Source organism: Manis pentadactyla, chromosome 1, assembly GCF_030020395.1.
Source record: "Manis pentadactyla isolate mManPen7 chromosome 1, mManPen7.hap1, whole genome shotgun sequence".
In the NCBI taxonomy this organism is placed as follows: Eukaryota; Metazoa; Chordata; class Mammalia; order Pholidota; family Manidae; genus Manis; species Manis pentadactyla.
In genome coordinates, this window is record NC_080019.1 from 46,471,401 (window position 1) to 46,490,916 (window position 19,516).

Consider the following 19,516-nt stretch of genomic DNA (forward strand, 5'->3'; position numbering starts at 1 on the left):
TGCCTACAGCTTTATTCTTCCTTCTCAGATTTGCTTTGGTTACTTGGGGTCTTTTGGGGTTCCATAGGAATTTTAGAACTATTTGTTCCAGTTCATTGAAGAATGCTGTTGGAATTTTTATAGGGATTGCATTGAATCAGTAGATTGTTTCAAGCAGGATGGCCATTTTGAAAATATTAATTTTTCCTATCCATGAGCATGGGATGTATTTCCATTTATTGGTGTCTTCTTTAATTTCTCTCATTAGTGTCTTGTAATTTTCAGGGTATAGGTCTTTCACCTCCTTGATTAGGTTTATTCCTAGTTATTTTATTCTTTTGAATGCCATTGTAAATGGAATTTTCCTTATTTCTCTTTCTGCTAGTTCATCTTTAATATATAGGAATGCCAGATATTTCTGTGTATTAATTTTGTATCCTGCAACCGTGCTGAATTCAGATATTAGATCTAGTTGTTTTGGAGTGAAGTCTTTAGGGTTTTTTATGTAAAATATCATGTTGTCTGCAAACAGTGACAGTTTAACTTCTTCCTTACCACTCTGAATGCCTTTTATTTCTTGTGTTGTCTGATTGCCATGGCTAGGACCTCCAGTACTAGGTTGAATAAAATTGGGGAGAGTGGGCATCCTTGTCTTGTTCCCGATTTTAGGGGAGCAGCTTTCAGCTTTTCCCTGTTAAGTGTGATGTTAGCTGTGGGTTTGTCATATATGGCCTTCATTATGTTGAAGTACTTGCCCTCTATACCCATTTTGTTGAGAGTTTTTATTGCGAAAACATGTAGAATTTTGTCAAATGCTTTTTCAGCATCTATGGAGATGATCCTGTGACTTCTGTCCTTCTTTTTGTTGATGTAGTGTATGATTTTGATAGATTTTTGAAGATTGTACCATCCTATTCTGCATCCCTGGAATAAATCCTGCTTGATCATGATGGATGATCTTTTTTTTTATGTATTTTTCAATTTAGTTTCCTAATATTTTGTTGAGCATTTTTGCATCTATGTTCATTAAGGATAGTCATATGTAATTTTCTTTTTTTGTGGTCTCTTTGCCTGGTTTTGGTATGAGAGTGATGCTGGCTTCATAGAATGGGTTTGGAAGTATTCCCTCCTCTTCCACTTCCTGGTAAACATTAAGGAGGATGGGAATTATGTCTTTTCTAAATGTTTGATAAAATTGACTGGTGAAGCCATATGGTCCTGGGGTTTTGTTCTCACTTAGTTTTTTGATTATCAATTCGATTTCATTGCTGGTAATTAGTGTGTTCAAATTTTCTATTCCTTCCTGGGTCAATCTTGGAAGATTTTATTTTTCTAGGAAGTTATTCTTTTCTTCTAGGTTATCCAATTTGTTAGCACATGATTTTTCATAATATTCTCTAAAAGTGCTTTGTATTACTGTCATGTCCATCATGATGTTTCCTTTCTCATTTCTGATTCTGTTTATGTGTGTACACTCTCTTTTTTTCTTGATAAGTCTAGCTAGGGGTTTATCTATTTTGTTTATTTTTTTGGAGAAACAACTGCTGGTTTCTTTGATTCTTTCTATTGTTTTATTCTTCTCAGTGTTAGTTATTTTGGCTCTGATCTTTATTATATCCCTCCTTCTACTGACCTTTGGCCTTGTTTGTTCTTCTTTTTCAAGTTTCAGTAATTGTGAGTTTATACTGTTCGTTTGGGATTGTTCTTCTTTCTTGAGGTAAGCCTGTATTGCAATATGCTTTCCTCTTAGAATGACCTTTGCTGTATCCCACAGGTCTTGGGGTGTTGAGTAGTTGTTATTGATTTGTCTCCACATATTGCTTGATCTCTGTTTTTATTTGGTCATTGATCTATTGATTATTTAGAAACATGTTGTTAAGCCTCCATGAGTTTGTGAGCTTTTTTTTTTCCTTTGCGTAATTTATTTCTAGTTTCATACCTTTGTGGTGTGAGAAGCTTGTTGGTACAATTTCAATCTTTCTGAACGTGCTGAAGATTTTTTGTGTTCTAGTATGTGATCTATTCTGGAAAATGTTCCATGTGTTCTTGAGAAAAATGTATATCCTGCTGTGTTCTGTCGATATCTGTTAGGTCCATCTGTTCTAATATGGTTTTCAGAGCCTCTGTCTCCTCACTTATTTTCTGTCCTTTGGAGTGAGAGGTGTGCTGAGGTCTCCTAAAATGAATGTGTTGCATTCTATTTCCCTCTTTAATTCTGTTAGTATGTGTTTCCTATATATAACATCTATATCCATATTTAGGTATTCCTGTATTGGGTGCATATTTATAATGGTTATATCCTCTTGATGAACTGACCCCTTTATCATTATGTAATGTCCTTCTTTGTCTCTTGTTACTTTCCTTGTTTTGAAGTCTGTTTTGTCAGATACAAATATTGCAACTCTTGCTCCTTTTTTCCTATTATTTCCATGAAATATCTTTTTCCATTGCTTCACTTTTAGTCTGTGTATGTCTTTGGGTTTGAAGTGAGTCTCTTGTAGGCAGCATATAGATGAGGTTTTTAAAAAATCTATTCTATAACTCTGTCTATTTTTATTGGTACATTCAGTCTATTTACATTTAGGGTGATTATCAATTGATATGTACTTATTGCCATTGCAGGCTTTAGACTCATGGTTACCAAAGATTCAAGGGCAACTTCTTTGCTATCTAACAGTCTAATTTAAATCCCCTGTTATTCTATTTCAAACATTATCTAAAGGTTCTTTTTTTCCCTCCCTTCTCTTTCTTCCTCTTCCATTCCTTATATATTAGGTGTTATATTTTGTACTCTTTTTATATCCCTTGATTGACCTGTGGGTAGTTGATTTACTTTGCATTGGCTTAGTAATTAAGTAAAAAAACTGTGGTTTTATTTTCTCTGGTAACAGATATTTAGCCTTAGGAGAACTTCCATCTATAGGAGTCCCTCCAGAATACACTGTATTGATGGTTTGTGTGAGGTAAATTCCCTCACCTTCTGCTTATTTGGAAATTATTTAATCCTTGCTTCAAATATAAATGATCTTGCCAGATAGAGTATTCTTGTTTTGAGGCCCTTCTGTTTCATTGCATTAAATATGTCATGCCACTTCCTTCTGGCCTGTAAGGTTTCTTCTGAGAAGTCTCATGATAGTGTGATGGGCTTTCCTTTGTTTGTGGTCATTTTTCTCTCTCTGGCTGCTTTTATTACAGTCTCCTTGTACTTGATCTTTGCCACTTTAATTATTGTATGTGCCACTTTAATTGTTCCCCAGATTGGAGAAGTTTTCAGCAATTATTTCCTCAAAGAGACTTCCTATCCCTTTTTCTCTTTCTTTTTCTTCTGTCACACCTGTAATGCAAATATTGTTCCATTTGGATTGGTTGCATAGTTCTCTTATTATTCTTTTATTCATAGATATCCTTTTTTTCTCTCTGTGACTCAGCTTCTTTGTATTCCTTTTCTCTAATTTCTATTTCATTTACCATCTTCTCTCCCTCATCAAATCTGCTTTTACATCCTTCCATTGTATGTTTCACTTCAGATACTGTATTTATCAATTTTTCTGTTTCTTTGTAGTGCTCCCTGAGATGTTGAATATTTTTCTGTAGTCCATGAGCATGTTTATGATTTTTATTTTGAACTCTTTATCAAGATTGGTGGTTTCAGTTTCACTTAGCTCTCTTTCTGGTATTTGAGAGATTGTGGTTTGTACAAGATTCTTTTGCCATTGCATATTTCTAATGATTATTATAGAATAATAACTTTGTGTTTGCAGTACTGTGTAGTGCCCAGAATCTCTACTCTCTGGAGCTGCCTAGAACCCCGAGCGATGGTGGGGGTTGAAGGTGCATGACACCTGTGCCTGCCAGGAGGAAACAGCTCTTTCCCTGCTTCTTGGCTGCAGTGCCTGCCTCCACTGCTGGGGCATGTTTACTGAGCATGTAGGAGGAGCGTCTGTGATATGCTCCTGTCACTGCCATAGGTGGGGCTGCCTTCCTGCTTGCCTGGTGCAATGGCGGGTGCAGATGTGCAGACGAGTGCGACTGGCAGGGAGGAGTGGCAGCCTGTGTATTACCGTGGCAGGTCTCAGGGTTGCATTGCCAGGTAGGGGTATGGAGTGCCTGAAGCTCTTGAAAGTTCCCAACCTGCTGGCCTGAGTATGCTGGGACGATTTTGTCCTTTCTCCTAAGCAGTAAGCTCTGTGTCATTCTTGCCCCTTTAGTACCCCTCTTGTTGTTTGGAAGTGTTTCAATGTGCCCACCTTTCTTTTGTCCTGGAGCAGTCAGTTGTGGGTACCTGTTCTTCACAAGTGGCTGAAAACTCAGTCTCTCTGAGTATTCCGCCTAACGTTGCTTTCCAACTCTTCTTATCTCCAGAGCATCATGTAATGTTGGTTCATGCTCCTGGAGCAGATCTCCAGGGGTGGGTATATTTCAGTCCTGGGCTTCTACTCCCTCCCCGCTTTGTTTATCTTCCTCCCTGCCTGTGAGCTGGGGTACAGGGAACACCTGGCTCCCACTGGATCACTTTATTTTACCCCCTTTTTTGTGAGGCTTTCCTGCTTTTCCCTTTTCTGTGAGGTCTTTTCTTTTCCCCATATGTAGGCAGTCTGTTTCAATCTTCTGATTGCTTTTTCAGAATTAGTTGTATTTGCTGTTTTTTCATGTTATATGTTATTTTGAGAGGAGGTTTCTGCCTCTGTTCTCACACCACCAATATTTTTCCAGGGAAATGCATTTTAAGTCAATTGAGCTATTACCACCTGCCTACCAAGTTGGAAAGTAAAAAAATAGAGATGATATCAAATACAGGTGAAGATGTAGAAAAACTGGATCTTCATACATTGCTACCTAGGAATGTAATATAGTAAAATGGGGTAGCCATTTTGGAAAACAGTTGCTAATTTCCTTATAAAAACTAAACACTAGGTTTCAAAACAATCCCGTAATGCACTCTTGGGCATTTATCTCAGAGAAATGATAGCTTAAGGTCACCCAAATTATACAAATGTTCTCATAGTAGTTTTCCTTGGTATAGCTCCAAATTGGAAACAAGTCGGATTTCCTTTAAGAAGCAAGTACTTAAACTCTGGTACCTCTATACCATAGAATGCAACTCAGATATAAAAAGAAATGCACTATTGATACACACAGCACTTGGATAGATCTCAAAGACATTATGTTGAGTGAAGAAAGCCATATATACTGTGAGCTTCCATTTATGTAACTTACTTGGGATGATAAAATGGTGAACAGATTAATGGTTGCCAGCAATTTGTTATGGAGGAAGGAAAGAGTTGTTTTTTTCCATAAAAGGGATCTTTATGATGGAACTATTCTGCATTTTGAGGTGGTGGGTGTCACCAAATCTGGTGTGATGAAATTGCATAGAAATAAATATATGTGCATGTACATTCATACACACACACATACATGCATACATGTAAAAAAAAGTTAAATCTGATTGAACTCTATAGATTACATCAATGTTGATTTCCTGGTTGTGATATTATACTATAGTTATGCAACATGTTTCCATTGGGGAATTTGGGTGAAAAATATTTTGTATCTCTCTGTATTGTTTCTTGTAAATGCATGGGAATCTACAAATATCTCAAAAGATTAATTCACATACAAAACAAGCACCATATAAAAATTAACACAGAATGGATCAAGACCTAAATGTAAAACCTAAAAGTACAAAATTCTCAGAAAAAGAAATAAATGTAAGAGCTAAAAACATAAAAATTAGAAGAAGCATAAACCTTCAGATCTTGAAATAAGCAGCACTAATTTATTTATTTTTATTTTAGTATTGTTAATATACAATTGCATGAGCAACGTTGTGGTTACTAGATTCCCTTCATTATCAAGTCCCTACCACATACCCCATTACAGTCACTGTCCATCAGTGTAGTAAGATGCTATAGAGTCACTACTTGTCTTCTCTGTGCTATACTGCCTTGGCCGTGTGCCCCTGCTATATTATGTGTGCTAATCCTAATGCCGCTTTCCCCCCCTTATTCCTCCCTTCCCACCCATCCTCCCCAGTCCCATTCCCTTTGGTAACTGTTAGTCCATTCTTGGGTTCTGTGAGTCTACTGCTGTTTTGTTCCTTCAGTTTTTGCTTTGCTCTCATATTCCACAGATGAGTGAAATCACTTGATGCTTCTCTTTTGCTGCCTAGCTTATTTCACTGAGCATAACACCATCTAGCTCCATCCATGTTGTTGCAAATGGTAAGATTTGTTTTCTTCTTGTGGCTGAATAACATTCCATTGTGCATAGGTACCACATCATCTTTATCCATTCATCTACTGATCGACACTTAGGTTGCTTCCATTTCTTGGCTATTGTAAATAGTGCTTGTGATAAACATAGGGGTGCATATGTCTTTTTCAAACTGGGATCCAGCATTCTTAGGGTAAATACCTAGAAGTGGAATTCCTGGGTCAAATGGTATTTCTATTTTGAGTTTTTTGAGGAACCTCCATACTACTTTCCACAATGGTTGAATTTATTTACATTCCCACCAGCAGTGTAGGAGGGTTCCCCTTTCTCCCCATCCTTACCAACATTTGTTGCTGTTTGTCTTTGGGATGTTGGCCATACTAACTGGTCTGATGTAATATCTCATTGTGGTTTTAATTTGCATTTATCTGATGATTACCGATGTGGAGCATCTTTTCATTTGCCTCTGGGACATCTGAACTTCTTCTTTGGAAAAGTGTCTGTTCAGCTCCTCTGCCATTTTTTAATTGGATTATTTACTTTTTATTTTCTGAGGTGCATGAGCTCTTTGTATATTTTGGCTGTCAACCCATTATCGGATATGTCATTTGTGAATATATTCTCCCATACTGTAGGATGCCTTTTTATTCTACTGATGGTGTCCTTTGCTGTACAGAAGCCTTTTAGTTTGATATAGTCCCACTTGTTCATTTTTGCTTTTGTTTCCCTTGCCCAGGGAGATATTTTCATGAAGAAGTTGCTCATGTTTATATTCAAGAGAGTTTTGCCTGTTTTCTTCTAAGAGTTTTATGGTTTCATGACTTACATTCAGGGCTTTGATCCATTTTGAGTTTGCTTTTGTGTATGGAAATAGACAGTACTCCAGTTTCATTCTCTTACATGTAGCTGTCCAGTTTTGCCAGCACCAGCTATCATTTCCCCATTGTATATCCATGGCTCCTTTTTCATATATTAATTGACCATGTATACTTGGATTAATATCTGAACTCTCTATTCTGTTCCATTGGTCTATAGGTCTGTTTTTGTGCCAGTACCAAATTTTCTTGATGACTGTGGCTTTGTAGTAGTGCTTGAAGTTGGGAAGTGAGATCCCCCTGCTTTATTCTCCCTTCTCAGGATTGCTTTGCCTATTCGGGGTCTTTTCTTGTTCCATATGAATTTCAGAAGTATTTGTTCCAGTTCGTTAAAGAATGCTATTGATATTTTGATAGGAAGTGCATTGAATCTGTAGATTGCTTTAGGCAGGATGGCCATTTTGACAATATTAATTCTTCCTAGCTAAGAGTGTGGGAGGAATTTCAATTTATTAGTGTCCTGTTTAATTTCTCTTAAGAGTGTCTTGTAGTTTTCAGGGTATCAGTCTTTCACTTCCTTGATTAGGTTTATTCCTAGGTATTTTATTCTTTTTGATGCAATTGTGAATGGAATTGTTTTCCTGATTTCTCTTTCTACTAGTTCATTGTTAGCATATAGGAATGCAACAGATTTCTATGTATTAATTTTATATCCTGCAACTTTGCTGAATTCAGATATTAGATCTAGTAGTTTTGGAGTGCATTCTTTAGGGTGTTTTATGTACAATATCATGTCATCTGCTAACACTAACAGTTTGGCTTCTTCCTTACCACTCTGAATGCCTTTTATTTCTTTGTGTTGTCTGATTGTCATGGTTAGGACCTCCAGTACTATGTTGAATAAAAGCGAGGAGAATGGGCATCCTTTTCTTGTACCCGATCTTAGGGGAAAAGCTTTCAGCTTCTTGCTGTTAAGTAAGATATTGGCTATGGATTATTCATGTATGGACTGTATTATGTTGAGGTACTTGCCCTCTATACCCATTTTGTTGAGAGTTTTTATCACGAGTGGATGTTGAATTTTGTCAAATGCTTTTTCAGCATCTATGTAGATGATCATGTAGTTTTTGTCCTTTTTTTGATGTGTTGGATGATGTTGATGGATTTTCTAATATTGTACCATCTGCACATCCCTGGGATAAATCCCGCTTGATCTTGTTGTATGATCATCTTGATGTATTTTTAAGTTCAGTTTACTAATATTTTGTTGAGCATTTTTGCATTGATGTTCATCAGGGATATTGGTGTATAGGTTTCTTTTTTTGTGGTGTATTTGCCTGATTTTGGTATTAGAGTGAAGCTGGCTTCATAGAATGAGTTTGGAAGTCCTCTTCTATTTTTTGGAAAACTTTAAGGAGAATGGGTATTATACCTTTTCTAATTGTCTGGTAACATTCAGCAGTGAAGCCTTCTAGTCCAGGAGTTTTGTTCTTAGGTAGTTTTGGATTACCACTTCAATTTCATTGCTGGTAATTGGTCTATTTAGATGTTCTGTTTCTTACTTTGTCAGTCTTAGAAGGTTGTGTTTTTCTAGAAAGTTGTCCATGTCTTCTAGGTTTTCCAGTTTGTTAGCATATAGATTTTCATAGTATTCTCTAATAATTCTTTTTATATCTGTGGTGTCTGTCATGATTTTTCCTTTCTTATTTCTGATTCTGTTTGTGTGTGCAGATTCTTTTTTTCTGATATGTCTGGCTAGGGGTTTATCTATTTTGTTTATTTTCTCAAAGAACCAGCTCTTGGTTTCATTAATTTTTGCTATTTTATTCTTCTCAGTTTCATTTATTTCTTCTCTGGTCTTTATTATGTCCCTCCTTCTGCTGACTTTAGGCCTCATTTGTTCTTCTTTTTCCAGTTTCAATAATTGTGAACTAATCCTATTCATTTGCAATTGTTCTTCCTTCTTTATGTAGGCCTGGATTGCTATATACTTTCCTCTTAGAACTGCCTTCACTACATTCCACAGAAGTTGGGGCTTTGTGCTGCTGTTGCCATTTGTCTCCATATATTGCTTGATCTCTGTTTTAATTTGGTCCTTGATCCATTGATTATTTAGGAGTGTGCTGTTAAGCCTCCATGTGTTTGTGAGCCTTTTTGTTTTCTTTGTACAATTTATTTCTAGTTTTATACCTTTGTGAACTGATAAGTTGGTTTGTAAAATTTCAGTCTTTTTGAATTTACTGAGGTTCTTTTTGTGGCCTAGTATGTGGTCTATTCTGGATAATGTTCCATGTACACTTGCGAAGAATGTGTATCCCGCTGCTTTTGGGTGTAGAGTTCTGTAGATGTCTGTTAGGTCCATCTGTTTTCTTGTTTTGTTAAGTGCCTCTGTGTCCTTACTTATTTTCTGTCTGGTGGATCTGTCCTTTGGAGTGAGTGGTGTGTTGATGTCTCCTAAAAGGAACATTGCATTCTATTTCATCCGTTAATTCTGTTAGTATTTGTTTCACATATGTTGGTGCTCCTGTGTTGGGTGCATAGATATTTATAATGGTTATATGCTCTTGTTGGACTGACCCCTTTATCATTATGTAATGTCCTTCTTTGTCCCTTGTTACTTTCTTTGTTTTGAAGTCTATTTTGTGTGATAGTAGTACTGCAACAGCTGCTTTTTTCTCCCTATTGTTTGCATGAAATATCTTTTTCCATCACTTGACTTTTAGTCTGTGTATGTCTTTAGGTTTGAGGTGAGTCTCTTGTAGGCAGCATATAGATGGGTCTTGTTTTTTTATCCATTCTATTACTCTGTGTCTTTTGATTGGTGCACTCAGCCCATTTACATTTAGGGTGATTATTGAAAGACATGTACTTATTGCCATTGCAGGCTTTGGATTTGTGGTTACCAAAGGTTCAAGGGTAGCTTCTTTTCTATCTAACTGTCTAACTTGAACTCACTTATTATGCTATTATGAACACAGTCTGATGATTCTTTATTTCTCTCCCTTCTTTTTCTTCCTCCTCCATTCTTTATGTGTTAGGTGTTTTATTCTGTACTCTTTTATGTTTCCCTTGACTGGCTTTGTGGATATCTGATTTTGTTTTGCATTTAGTTAGTATTTGGTTGGTCTACTTTGTTGGCTGTGGTTTTATTTTCTCTGGTGACAGCTGTTTAACCTTAGGCATATTTCCATCTCGAGCAGTCCCTTCAAAATACATTGTAGAGATGTTTTGTGTGAGGTAAATTCCCTCAACGTGTGTTATCTGGGAATTGTTTAATCCCTCCTTCACATTTCAATGGTAATCTTGGTGGATACAGTATTCTTGGTTCGACACCCTTCTGTTTCATTGCATTGAATATATCATGCCATTCCCTTCTGGCTTGTAAGGTTTCTGCTTAGAAGTCTGATGATAGCCTCACTGTTTTTCTTTTATAGGTGATCTTTTTTCCTCTCTCTGTCTGCTTTTAATACTCTGTCCTCATCTTTTTTCTTTGCCATTTTAATTATTATATATCTTGGTGTTGTCCTCCTTGGGTTCCTTGTGTTGGGAGATCTGGGGACTTCCGTGGTCTGATTGACTATTTCCTTCCCCAGATTTGCGAAGTTTCCAGTAGTTATTTCTTCAAAGACACTTTCTATTCCTTTTTCTCTCTCTTCTTCTTCTGTTACCCCTTTAATGTGAATATTGTTTCGTTTGGATTGATCGCACATTTCTCTTAAAATTATTTCTTTCCTGGAGATCCTTTTATCTCTCTCTGCCTCAGCTTCTCTGTATTTCTATTTTCTGATTTCTATTCCATTAACAGTCTCTTCTACCTCATCTAGTCTGCTGTTCAATCCTTCCACTGTTTCATTCATTTCTGTTATCTCCCTCCTGAATTCATCCATTAGCTCTTGAATGTTTCTCTGTTCTCCATCAGCATGCTTATTACTTTTATTTTGAAGTATTTTTCAGGAAGATTGGTGATTTCAGTCTCACCAAGCTCTCTGTCTGGTGTTTGAGCTATTTTGAACTGAACAACATTTTTCTGCCTTTTCATGGCAATGGGAGTAAACACTGGCAATTTGTGCATGTGTCAGCTGGGTGGACAGACTCCCTTCCTGCTTACCGGTCACCTTGCCTTTCTCCACTATCTGTGCCAGTCAACTGCACTGAGGGAGCAGCCTCTGTGTTAATCCGCTGAGCTTCCCTGGGCAAGGTGGCTTTTGGGATGGCCTACAGCACTGGTGGGGGTCCCAGGCAAATGGCATGTGTTCTGCCACAAAAACGGGGTCCTTAATGCCTCCCAGTCTCTGCGTCCATCTCCCCTGTCTGTGCTGGTCAAGCCCCTGGGTTAATCCTCTGAGCTGCTGTGTGCGGGGTGGCCCTTCAGATGATCTAGGGTACTGGTGGGGGTCACAAGCAAGTGGCATGTGTTCTGCTGTGAGAACAAAGCTCCTTTGTGCCTCCGTGACTCTGTGCCAGTCTCTGCTGTCTGTGCCAGTTAACTGCATGCAGGGATCAACCTCTGAGTCTGGACTGGTTAGCTGCACACAGGGAGAAGCCTCTGTGCTAAGCTGTGTGGTTGCTGTGGGTAGGGCTGCTTCCCAGCTGTTCTACAACAATGGCGGATCAACTGATTTGTTTGCAGTGCCGGCAGGGGGAAGGAATGGCAGACTGCTTATTGCTTTGAGGGTGTTCAGATTAGTGCTGCCACCCAGGGGGTTAGGGCACCTGAAGTTCCTTTAAGTTTCCAGCCTGCTGGGCTGAGTGTGCCAGGACAATTTTGTCCAGCTGTTAAACCCTTGTCCCTTTAAGACTTTGAAAGCACCCACTTTTCTTTTGTCCCAGGACAGCCGGCTTTCAGAACCTTTTTGTGGTCTTAATCCCAAATTTTGCTTTTCTGCTCCCCTGATACCCAGTGTATCATGCAATGTGTGTCTGTGCTCCCGGTGCAAATTACTAGGGCTGCTTATTTAGCAGTATGTGCTTCCACTCCTTCCCCACTCTGATTCCCTTCCTCCCGCCGGTGAGCTGGGGTTGGGGGCGCACTCAGGTCCCGCCAGGTCACAGCTTTGTATCTTACCCTTTTCATGAGATGTTGGGTTCTTGCATATGTAGCCTGGGTCGTGTAATGTATCTTCTGGTCACTCTTTTAGGAATAGTTATATTTGCTGTATTTTATAAAAATATATACACTTTTGGGAGGATATTTCTGCCACCCTACTCATGCTGCCATCTTAAGAATCTCTCAATACGAAGTGCTTTTTTATGTATGACACCAAAATCACAAACAATAAAAGAAATGTAGATAAATTGAACCTCAACAAAATAAAAACTGTTTTGTGCTTCAAAGTACAGTGTGAAGAAAGTGAAAAGACAACCTGCAGATTAGGAAAACATTTTTGAAAATCAAATATCTGCTAAGGAACTTTTGTTGGTAATATATAAAGATCACTTATTCTCAATCATGGAAAGGTAGATGACCCATTTAAAAAAGAGGCAAAGGACCTGAACAATTCTCCAAAGATAAACATGTGGCTGATAAGCACATGAAAAGATGCTCAACATCATTAGTCATCAGAGAAAATGCAGAGCAAACCACAGTGAACTACTACTCCATACCTACTAGGCTCACTATAAATAAAAACACAGTTAATGACAAGTGTTGGTGAGGATGTGGGGAAACTGGACCCTCAGACATTATTGGTGCTAACTGCAGCTCTGAAACAGTCTAACAGTTCCACAAAAGGTTAAACAGAGCTAGCATATGACCCAGCAATTCCATTTCTAGATGTATAACAGAGAGAAATGAAAATATATGTCTGCACAAATAACTTATACATAGATGTTCATAGCATGATTCATAATAGCCAAAAAGTAGAAACAACTCACATGTCCATCAACTGATGCATCAATAAATAAAATGTTGGCATATATCCATACAATGGGGTATTATTTGGCATCAAGAAGAAATAAAATCCTGATAGGTGCTACAGCATGGATGAATTTTGAAAATTTTGTGCTAAGTGAAAGAAACCAGTAACAAAGGATCCTATTTTGTATGATTTCATGTATCTGAAATGTCTAGAATAGGCAAGTCTAGGGGCAGAAAGGGGATTATCACTGGGCTGGGCTGGGGAGGAGGAGATGATGTTGGCAAGGTGACTGCTAAAGGGTGTGGAGTTTGTTTCTGAGGGATGAAAAAATTCTAAAATTAATCATGGTGATGGTTATATTATTCTGAATATAGTAAAACCACTAAATTATAAATGTTAAATGAGTGAGTTGTATGGCATAGAAATTGTGTCTTAATAAAGCTGTTACAAATAAATGTTATAAAAGGTTAAAATGCTTATAATGTGACTTTTATTTCATATTATACTTAATACATACAAAAATAATGCTCTCTCTCCCACCTATTTAATCAGTAATGATTTGGACATAGGGAAGTTCAAAGTCTCCTTAATATCATCTAGGAAGTGAATTTTTCCTAAACAAGTTTATAGTAAACAAGACTGTAAGGGATGTATCTCTAAAAAAATCAAACTGTTTCCACATCTGCAGACACCACACCCACACATTATGTGCATATATTAAATATGCATAGAAAGTATATGTTGGTTCTCTGCTTGTTCCAGGCCATTCTTTACTGTGGCCTTTACATTTTACACCTTTAAAGGAAGAACCGCAGGACTTCGTTCCAATTTTGTGCTATTAGCCTTGTTTGAGTACTGTATGCATTTTGAAAGATAATCATTTGAAAAATGTCAGTTAGTCAAACTTTCTATGCAAACTGACATTCTTCCCATTAAGCCAAATCTTACTGTAGTTCTTGAGGGATACAAACACAATCTTCAATTAAGCTTAAATAGTCCTATTTGTTAATTTTCAGCTTCCTAATGAGGACCCTGAAATTTTTGAAGTTTCATCCAAGTGTCTGTCTATGCTGGTTCAGCTGTATGGAGGGGAAAACCCAGATAGCCTGTCTCCCAGAAATGCAGAGAACTTTGCTGATTTACTGACATCTAAGAAGGACCCAAAGGAGCAGAAACTTCTGTTGAAGATTCTCAGAAGAATGGTGAGTCCATGCTGACACTGAGGCTAGGGCAGGTGGTCCTGTGGCAGCCGGTGGCCAGGAGTAGCCATTTTTTTTCTAATGAATTACAGTAAAAGAACTCTCTTCTCACCTGTTGTTAACATTCATCAGATTCTGCTTATCAGTCTGCATTTACACATACTTATTTTGAACTACTGGGGAATAAGTTAGAGATGTTGTGCCCCCTCACCCCTTAATGTGTAAGTACGCGTTACTAACAAAATGGATGTTCTCTTAGTAATCAAATCAGGAAATTTAACACTGACACAGTTCTTTTATTAACCAGCCCATTCATATTCCAGTCCTGGCAGTTGTCCCAATAACATCCTTTATAACATTTTCTTCTGGTATAGGATCCAGTCCAGGATCATATATATATGTGAGTAGCCATGTGTCTTTAATCTGGGCGAGTCCTGCAGCCTTTCTTTGTCTTTCATGACAGTTTTTAAAAATATAGGCTGAAGATTTTATAGAATCTACTTCAGTTTGGGTCTCTCTGATGTTTTCTGATGATTAGATTCAGGAAAGCACCAGCAGGGTTATTGTATCTTTCTCAGTCTATCACATCTAGAGCCTCATGATGTCCATTTGCCCTTCACTGGTGATGTTAATTTTGATCACTTGGGTTAATCAATGTGTAGCTCTTATTTTTAATTCAGTAAGATTGCAAGATGGAGCTTTTCTGACTCCCAACATTTCTAATTCCCAGTATTTTACTATAAGAAAATACTTCTCCATTTTCTCCACTTGCTTTATTTTATTTTTAAATATATATATATATAGCTGATGTTTATTTGAAAGTACTTTTGAAGACTGACTCGTTTTCTTTTTACAATAAATATTAATTCTGCTGTTTTTGAAGGCTGTTATTTACAGTAGCTATTGTTGAATGTCATAAGGGAGCAGAGGTCCCCTTAGGCTGTACCATGTTCTGGCTTGTCACTCTGTTCACTTGTAGGCCCAGTTATCTTGAGGGGTCCTTTGGCCGTGGAGGCCGTGGAGGCTGTGGATGTTCCAGAGTCATGGTCAAGATGGCTCTTGTGCCCGTGTGGTGAACGGGCAGCCGCGGTGTGTGACTAGCTAGATCTGCATGGCAGGTCCCGGGTGACAGATCTAGAAAGGAGCGGGAGGTTTGCCCTCCTCGCTGCTGTGTTATGCTGTTGTACAGCCAGCTCTTCCCTGCCCCCAACACGACTTACCATCCACCGGAGTCATTGCCCCCTGGGCAGTGTGATGCCGTGGTCTGGGCCAGTCCCCCCCAGTGCAGGATGAACACGCCAGGAGACCGCAGTTCTTGGGGTAGTACACCAACCTGGCTCTAGATGACGTTGAATCATGTAGTAAGGGAGGTATATCCTTTCAATTTTTTTTTTTTAATCTTTCCGATGACTTAAGGTGAAAGTCTGTTTGGTACTACTGTCTCTTTACCACCTCCTGAATGCTTCAAAATCTCCCTTTTTAACAGAGAATAGGCCTCTGAGATGTTCAGTTTTTACAGTAGAGACAAAGTATTTCTTTTAAAAAATAATTTCAAATAAAAAGGGTGAATTAACATGGAAAACAAATACTAGGGAATATAACAAGTGAACTGTAGATATGGCAAAATTATGAATTTGGTAGGGAATAACAGAAGCTTGGGAAATGTTGACCTATTATCTGATTAATTTTGCAGAGATCCACCATCTCTTAGTTGATTCCCCTAAGATCAGATTTGCTTTGGAAATCATAATTTTCAGATCTCTTTGGCATGATGTGTATACTGTATTATGATGTGACCCCCCATAGGAGACCATGGGGCAGTGCTGTCATCAAACAGGGTAATATTTCTGCAGCAAAATGTATGGATAGTCACACCAAGTGAGTAAATAAAGATTTCACATGGCCCCATGTGAGTTACATTAGATTTTATCACCAAATATGTTTTTGAACCAAATTTATGAAAAAAGTTTTGATTTTCAGTGCTTTTTTTTCTAGATTTCATAATTGTAGATAAGAGATTATGGACCTGTGTTTGGAAATAAATTACAATATTTTCTAAAACGTTGATCAAATTAATTGTGCAGAAAACAAATTAGACCCCAGCTTGGTCAAAGTAACCAGATTACACCATCTTAGTTTCCTAAAGGATTCCTGCCTGATAGGATTTCATTATAGTTTCTGACTTGCCACATATCGGGCCAGTTATATTTTGTTTGGAGAAGGAAAGTTGAATCCGAGTGACTTTTACGTAAGTATATGAAAACTGAAGTCGTTTTTGGTGCTGCTCATCCTTTTTCTTTTTTTAATTGTGGTAAAATATACATAACATAAAATTTACCTTTTTAATCACTTCTAATTCTACAGTTCAGTGGCATTATCTACATTCACACTTTCATGCAGCCATCACCAACATCCATCTACAGAACTTTTCCATCATCCAAAAATTGTACTCATTAAATACAAACTGCCCATTTCCCCATTCCCCAGCCTCTGCTAACCATCCTTCTTCTCCCTGTGTCTGTCTGTCTCTGCCTCTGTCTGTCTCTGTTTCTCTCTCTCTCCAGATTTGACTGGGTCATTCATGTGAGTTGAATGATACAATACTTGCCCTTTTATGTCTGGCTTATTTTACTTAGCATGTCTTCAAGTTTCATCCATGTTGTAGTATGTATCAGAACTTCATTCCTTTTGAAGGCTGAATAATATTCCATTGTGTATATGTACATTTTGCTTATTCATCTGTTGATTGATATTTAGGTTGTGTCCACCTTTTCTGCCCCATTTGTTTCTTTTTTTTTATTTTTTTTTTTATTTTTTTTATTTTTTTATTTTTTAAATAATTATTTTTTATTGAAGGGTAGTTGACACACAGTATTACATTACATGAGTTTCAAGTGTACAACACAGTGGTAGAACATTTATATACATAATTCTAGGTTCCAGCTATCACCCTACCAGGCTGTTAAAATATCTTGACTATATTCCTTATGCTATACATTACATCCTGGTTACTAATTTATTTTACCATTGGAAGTCTGTCCTTCTTTTTTTTATTTTATTTTATTTTATTTTATTTATTTTTTTTTTTATTTTTATTTTTATTTTATTTTTTTTTGTGAGGGCATCTCTCATATTTATTGATCAAATGGTTGTTAACGACAATAAAATTCTGTATAGGGGAGTCAATGCTCAATGCACAATCATTATTCCAGCCCAAGCCTAATTTTTGTCAGTCTCCAATCTTCTGAGGCATAACAAACAAGTTTTTACATGTAGAACAAATTCTTACATAATGAATAAGTTACATAGTGAACAGTACAAGGGCAGTCATCACAGAAACTTTCGGTTTTGCTCATGCATTATGAACTATAAACAGTTCAAATATGAATACTCATTTGGTTTTTATACTTGAATTATATGTGGATACCACATTTCTCTCTTTATTATTATTATTTTTAATAAAATGCTGAAGTGGTAGGTAGATACAAGATAAAGGTAGAAAACATAGTTTAGTGTTGTAAGAGAGCACATGTAGATGATCAGGTGTGTGCCTGTAGACTATGTGTTAATCCAAGCTAGACCAGGGCAATAAAACATCCAAGTATGCAGAAGATTTCTCTCAGAACGGGGGGGTGAGGTTCTAAGCCTCACCTCTGTTGATCCCCAATTTCTCACCTGATGACCCCCCTGCGACTGTGCCTGTCTTAGGTTGTTCCTCCCTTGAGGAATCTTACCCGTCTCTGGCTAACCAGTCATCTTCCGGGGCCATACAGGGAAATGTGAAGTTGGTAAGTGAGAGAGAAGCCTTATTGTTTGAAAAAGTTAGCTTTTTACTTCTTTGCATATTTATGCCCTGTGGCTTCTATGCCCAGCATTTGTCTTGAGGTATCTTTACCACTTGGAAGAATTATGATACTCGGTAAATTCGATATGAGGCACGAATTCTATTTAAGGGTTGTAATTAGGAAGGAAGAAGAAAAGCTATAGAAGTAGCAGGTGGAAGAAAACATGGGAAGATTGATTATTTCTTTGATATATCTTCTTGTAGAGTAACTTCAGCATGTATAGGTTTTAAGCTACTACTTAAATTGCACACACACATTAACATAATAGGAGTATAGTTACATAACCAAAGCATATCTGTAATTACCAGCCATCTGCAGTGAAACCAAGAAAACCAGTTAGGCACCTTAGGCATTTGTGAAAACTTATCTATGATATGGTGGAGATTGTCCAACTGAACTTGAACAGTCTGAGAGAAATCAGACAAATTAAAACAACCCATTCCTGGGGACTGTTCACATGCCATATGTTCTTTTAACAGTAAATAGTTTGTAGTTGTAAGACTTTGGAGCGCTACAATTTGCACTTCTCCAAATTCTTGGTTGAGTTCCAACAGTATAGATCCAGTCCAATTTTGTTGTTTTACTGTATGCACAGGCCAGCTTAGGTATCTCCTTCCTCATTCCCATGGCAAGTCCAGGAACTGGTGGGATGAGTGCATCTACAGCTGTAGCACTGCGTGGATCTTTGTTGGGGTTTTTTGATGATCATCTTCTGGCATGAGTCTTCCAGAGAGTGCAGATGTTGGAAGTTCTTTTTCATATCGTATCTTAGTTCATTTTCGGGGTAGCCCAATTAGGCTTTGATCCTCTGTTAGTCCATTCTTGAGTTCTGTGATTCTGCTGCTGTTTTGTTCCTTCAGTTTTTCCTTTGTTCTTATATTCCACAGATAAGTGAAATCATTTGGTATTTCTCTTTCTCTGCTTGGCTTGTTTCACTGAGCATAATACCCTCCAGCTCCATCCATGTTGCTGCAAATGATTGGATTTGCCCTTTTCTTATGGCTGAGTAGTATTCCATTGTGTATATGTACCACATCTTCTTTATCCATTCATCTATTGATGGACATTTAGGTTGCTTCCAATTCTTGGCTATTGTAAATAGTGCTGCAATAAACATAGGGGTGCATCTGTCTTTCTCAAACTTGATTGCTGCGTTCTTAGGGTAAATTCCTAGGAGTGCAATTCCTGGGTCAAATGGTAAGTCTGTTTTGAGCATTTTGATGTACCTCCATACTGCTTTCCACAATGGTTGAACTAACTTACATTCCCACCAGCAGTGTAGGAGGGTTCCCCTTTCTCCACAGCCTCGCCAACATTTGTTGTTGTTTGTCTTTTGGATGGCAGCCATCCTTACTGGTGTGAGGTGATACCTCATTGTAGTTTTAATTTGCATTTCTCTGATAATTAGCGATGTGGAGCATCTTTTCATGTGTCTGTTGGCCATCTGTATTTCTTTTTTGGAGAACTGTCTGTTCAGTTCCTCTGCCCATTTTTTAATTGGGTTATTTGTTTTTTGTTTGTTGAGGCGTGAGAGCTCCTTATATATTCTGGACGTCAAGCCTTTATCGGATGTGTCATTTTCAAATATATTCTCCCATACTGTA

At 37.7% G+C, this 19,516-nt stretch overlaps 1 protein-coding gene across 9 annotated transcripts in view; it reads left to right on the top strand.

The window, feature by feature from the left end:
* Window positions 1-19,516, top strand: part of ULK4 (unc-51 like kinase 4) — a 724,727-nt gene that overhangs the window by 570,036 nt on the left and 135,175 nt on the right. For 7 of the 9 annotated variants that reach the window (XM_057497567.1, XM_057497568.1, XM_057497577.1 and 4 more), the window contains one exon: window positions 13,885-14,070. The exons of 1 other annotated variant lie outside the window; for it this stretch is intronic. In XM_057497567.1, coding sequence (XP_057353550.1) covers window positions 13,885-14,070 — 186 coding nt within the window. Of the gene's footprint in view, window positions 1-13,884; window positions 14,071-19,516 lie in introns of those variants that run through there. One more of the 9 variants, XM_057497578.1, reaches the window with a different exon arrangement.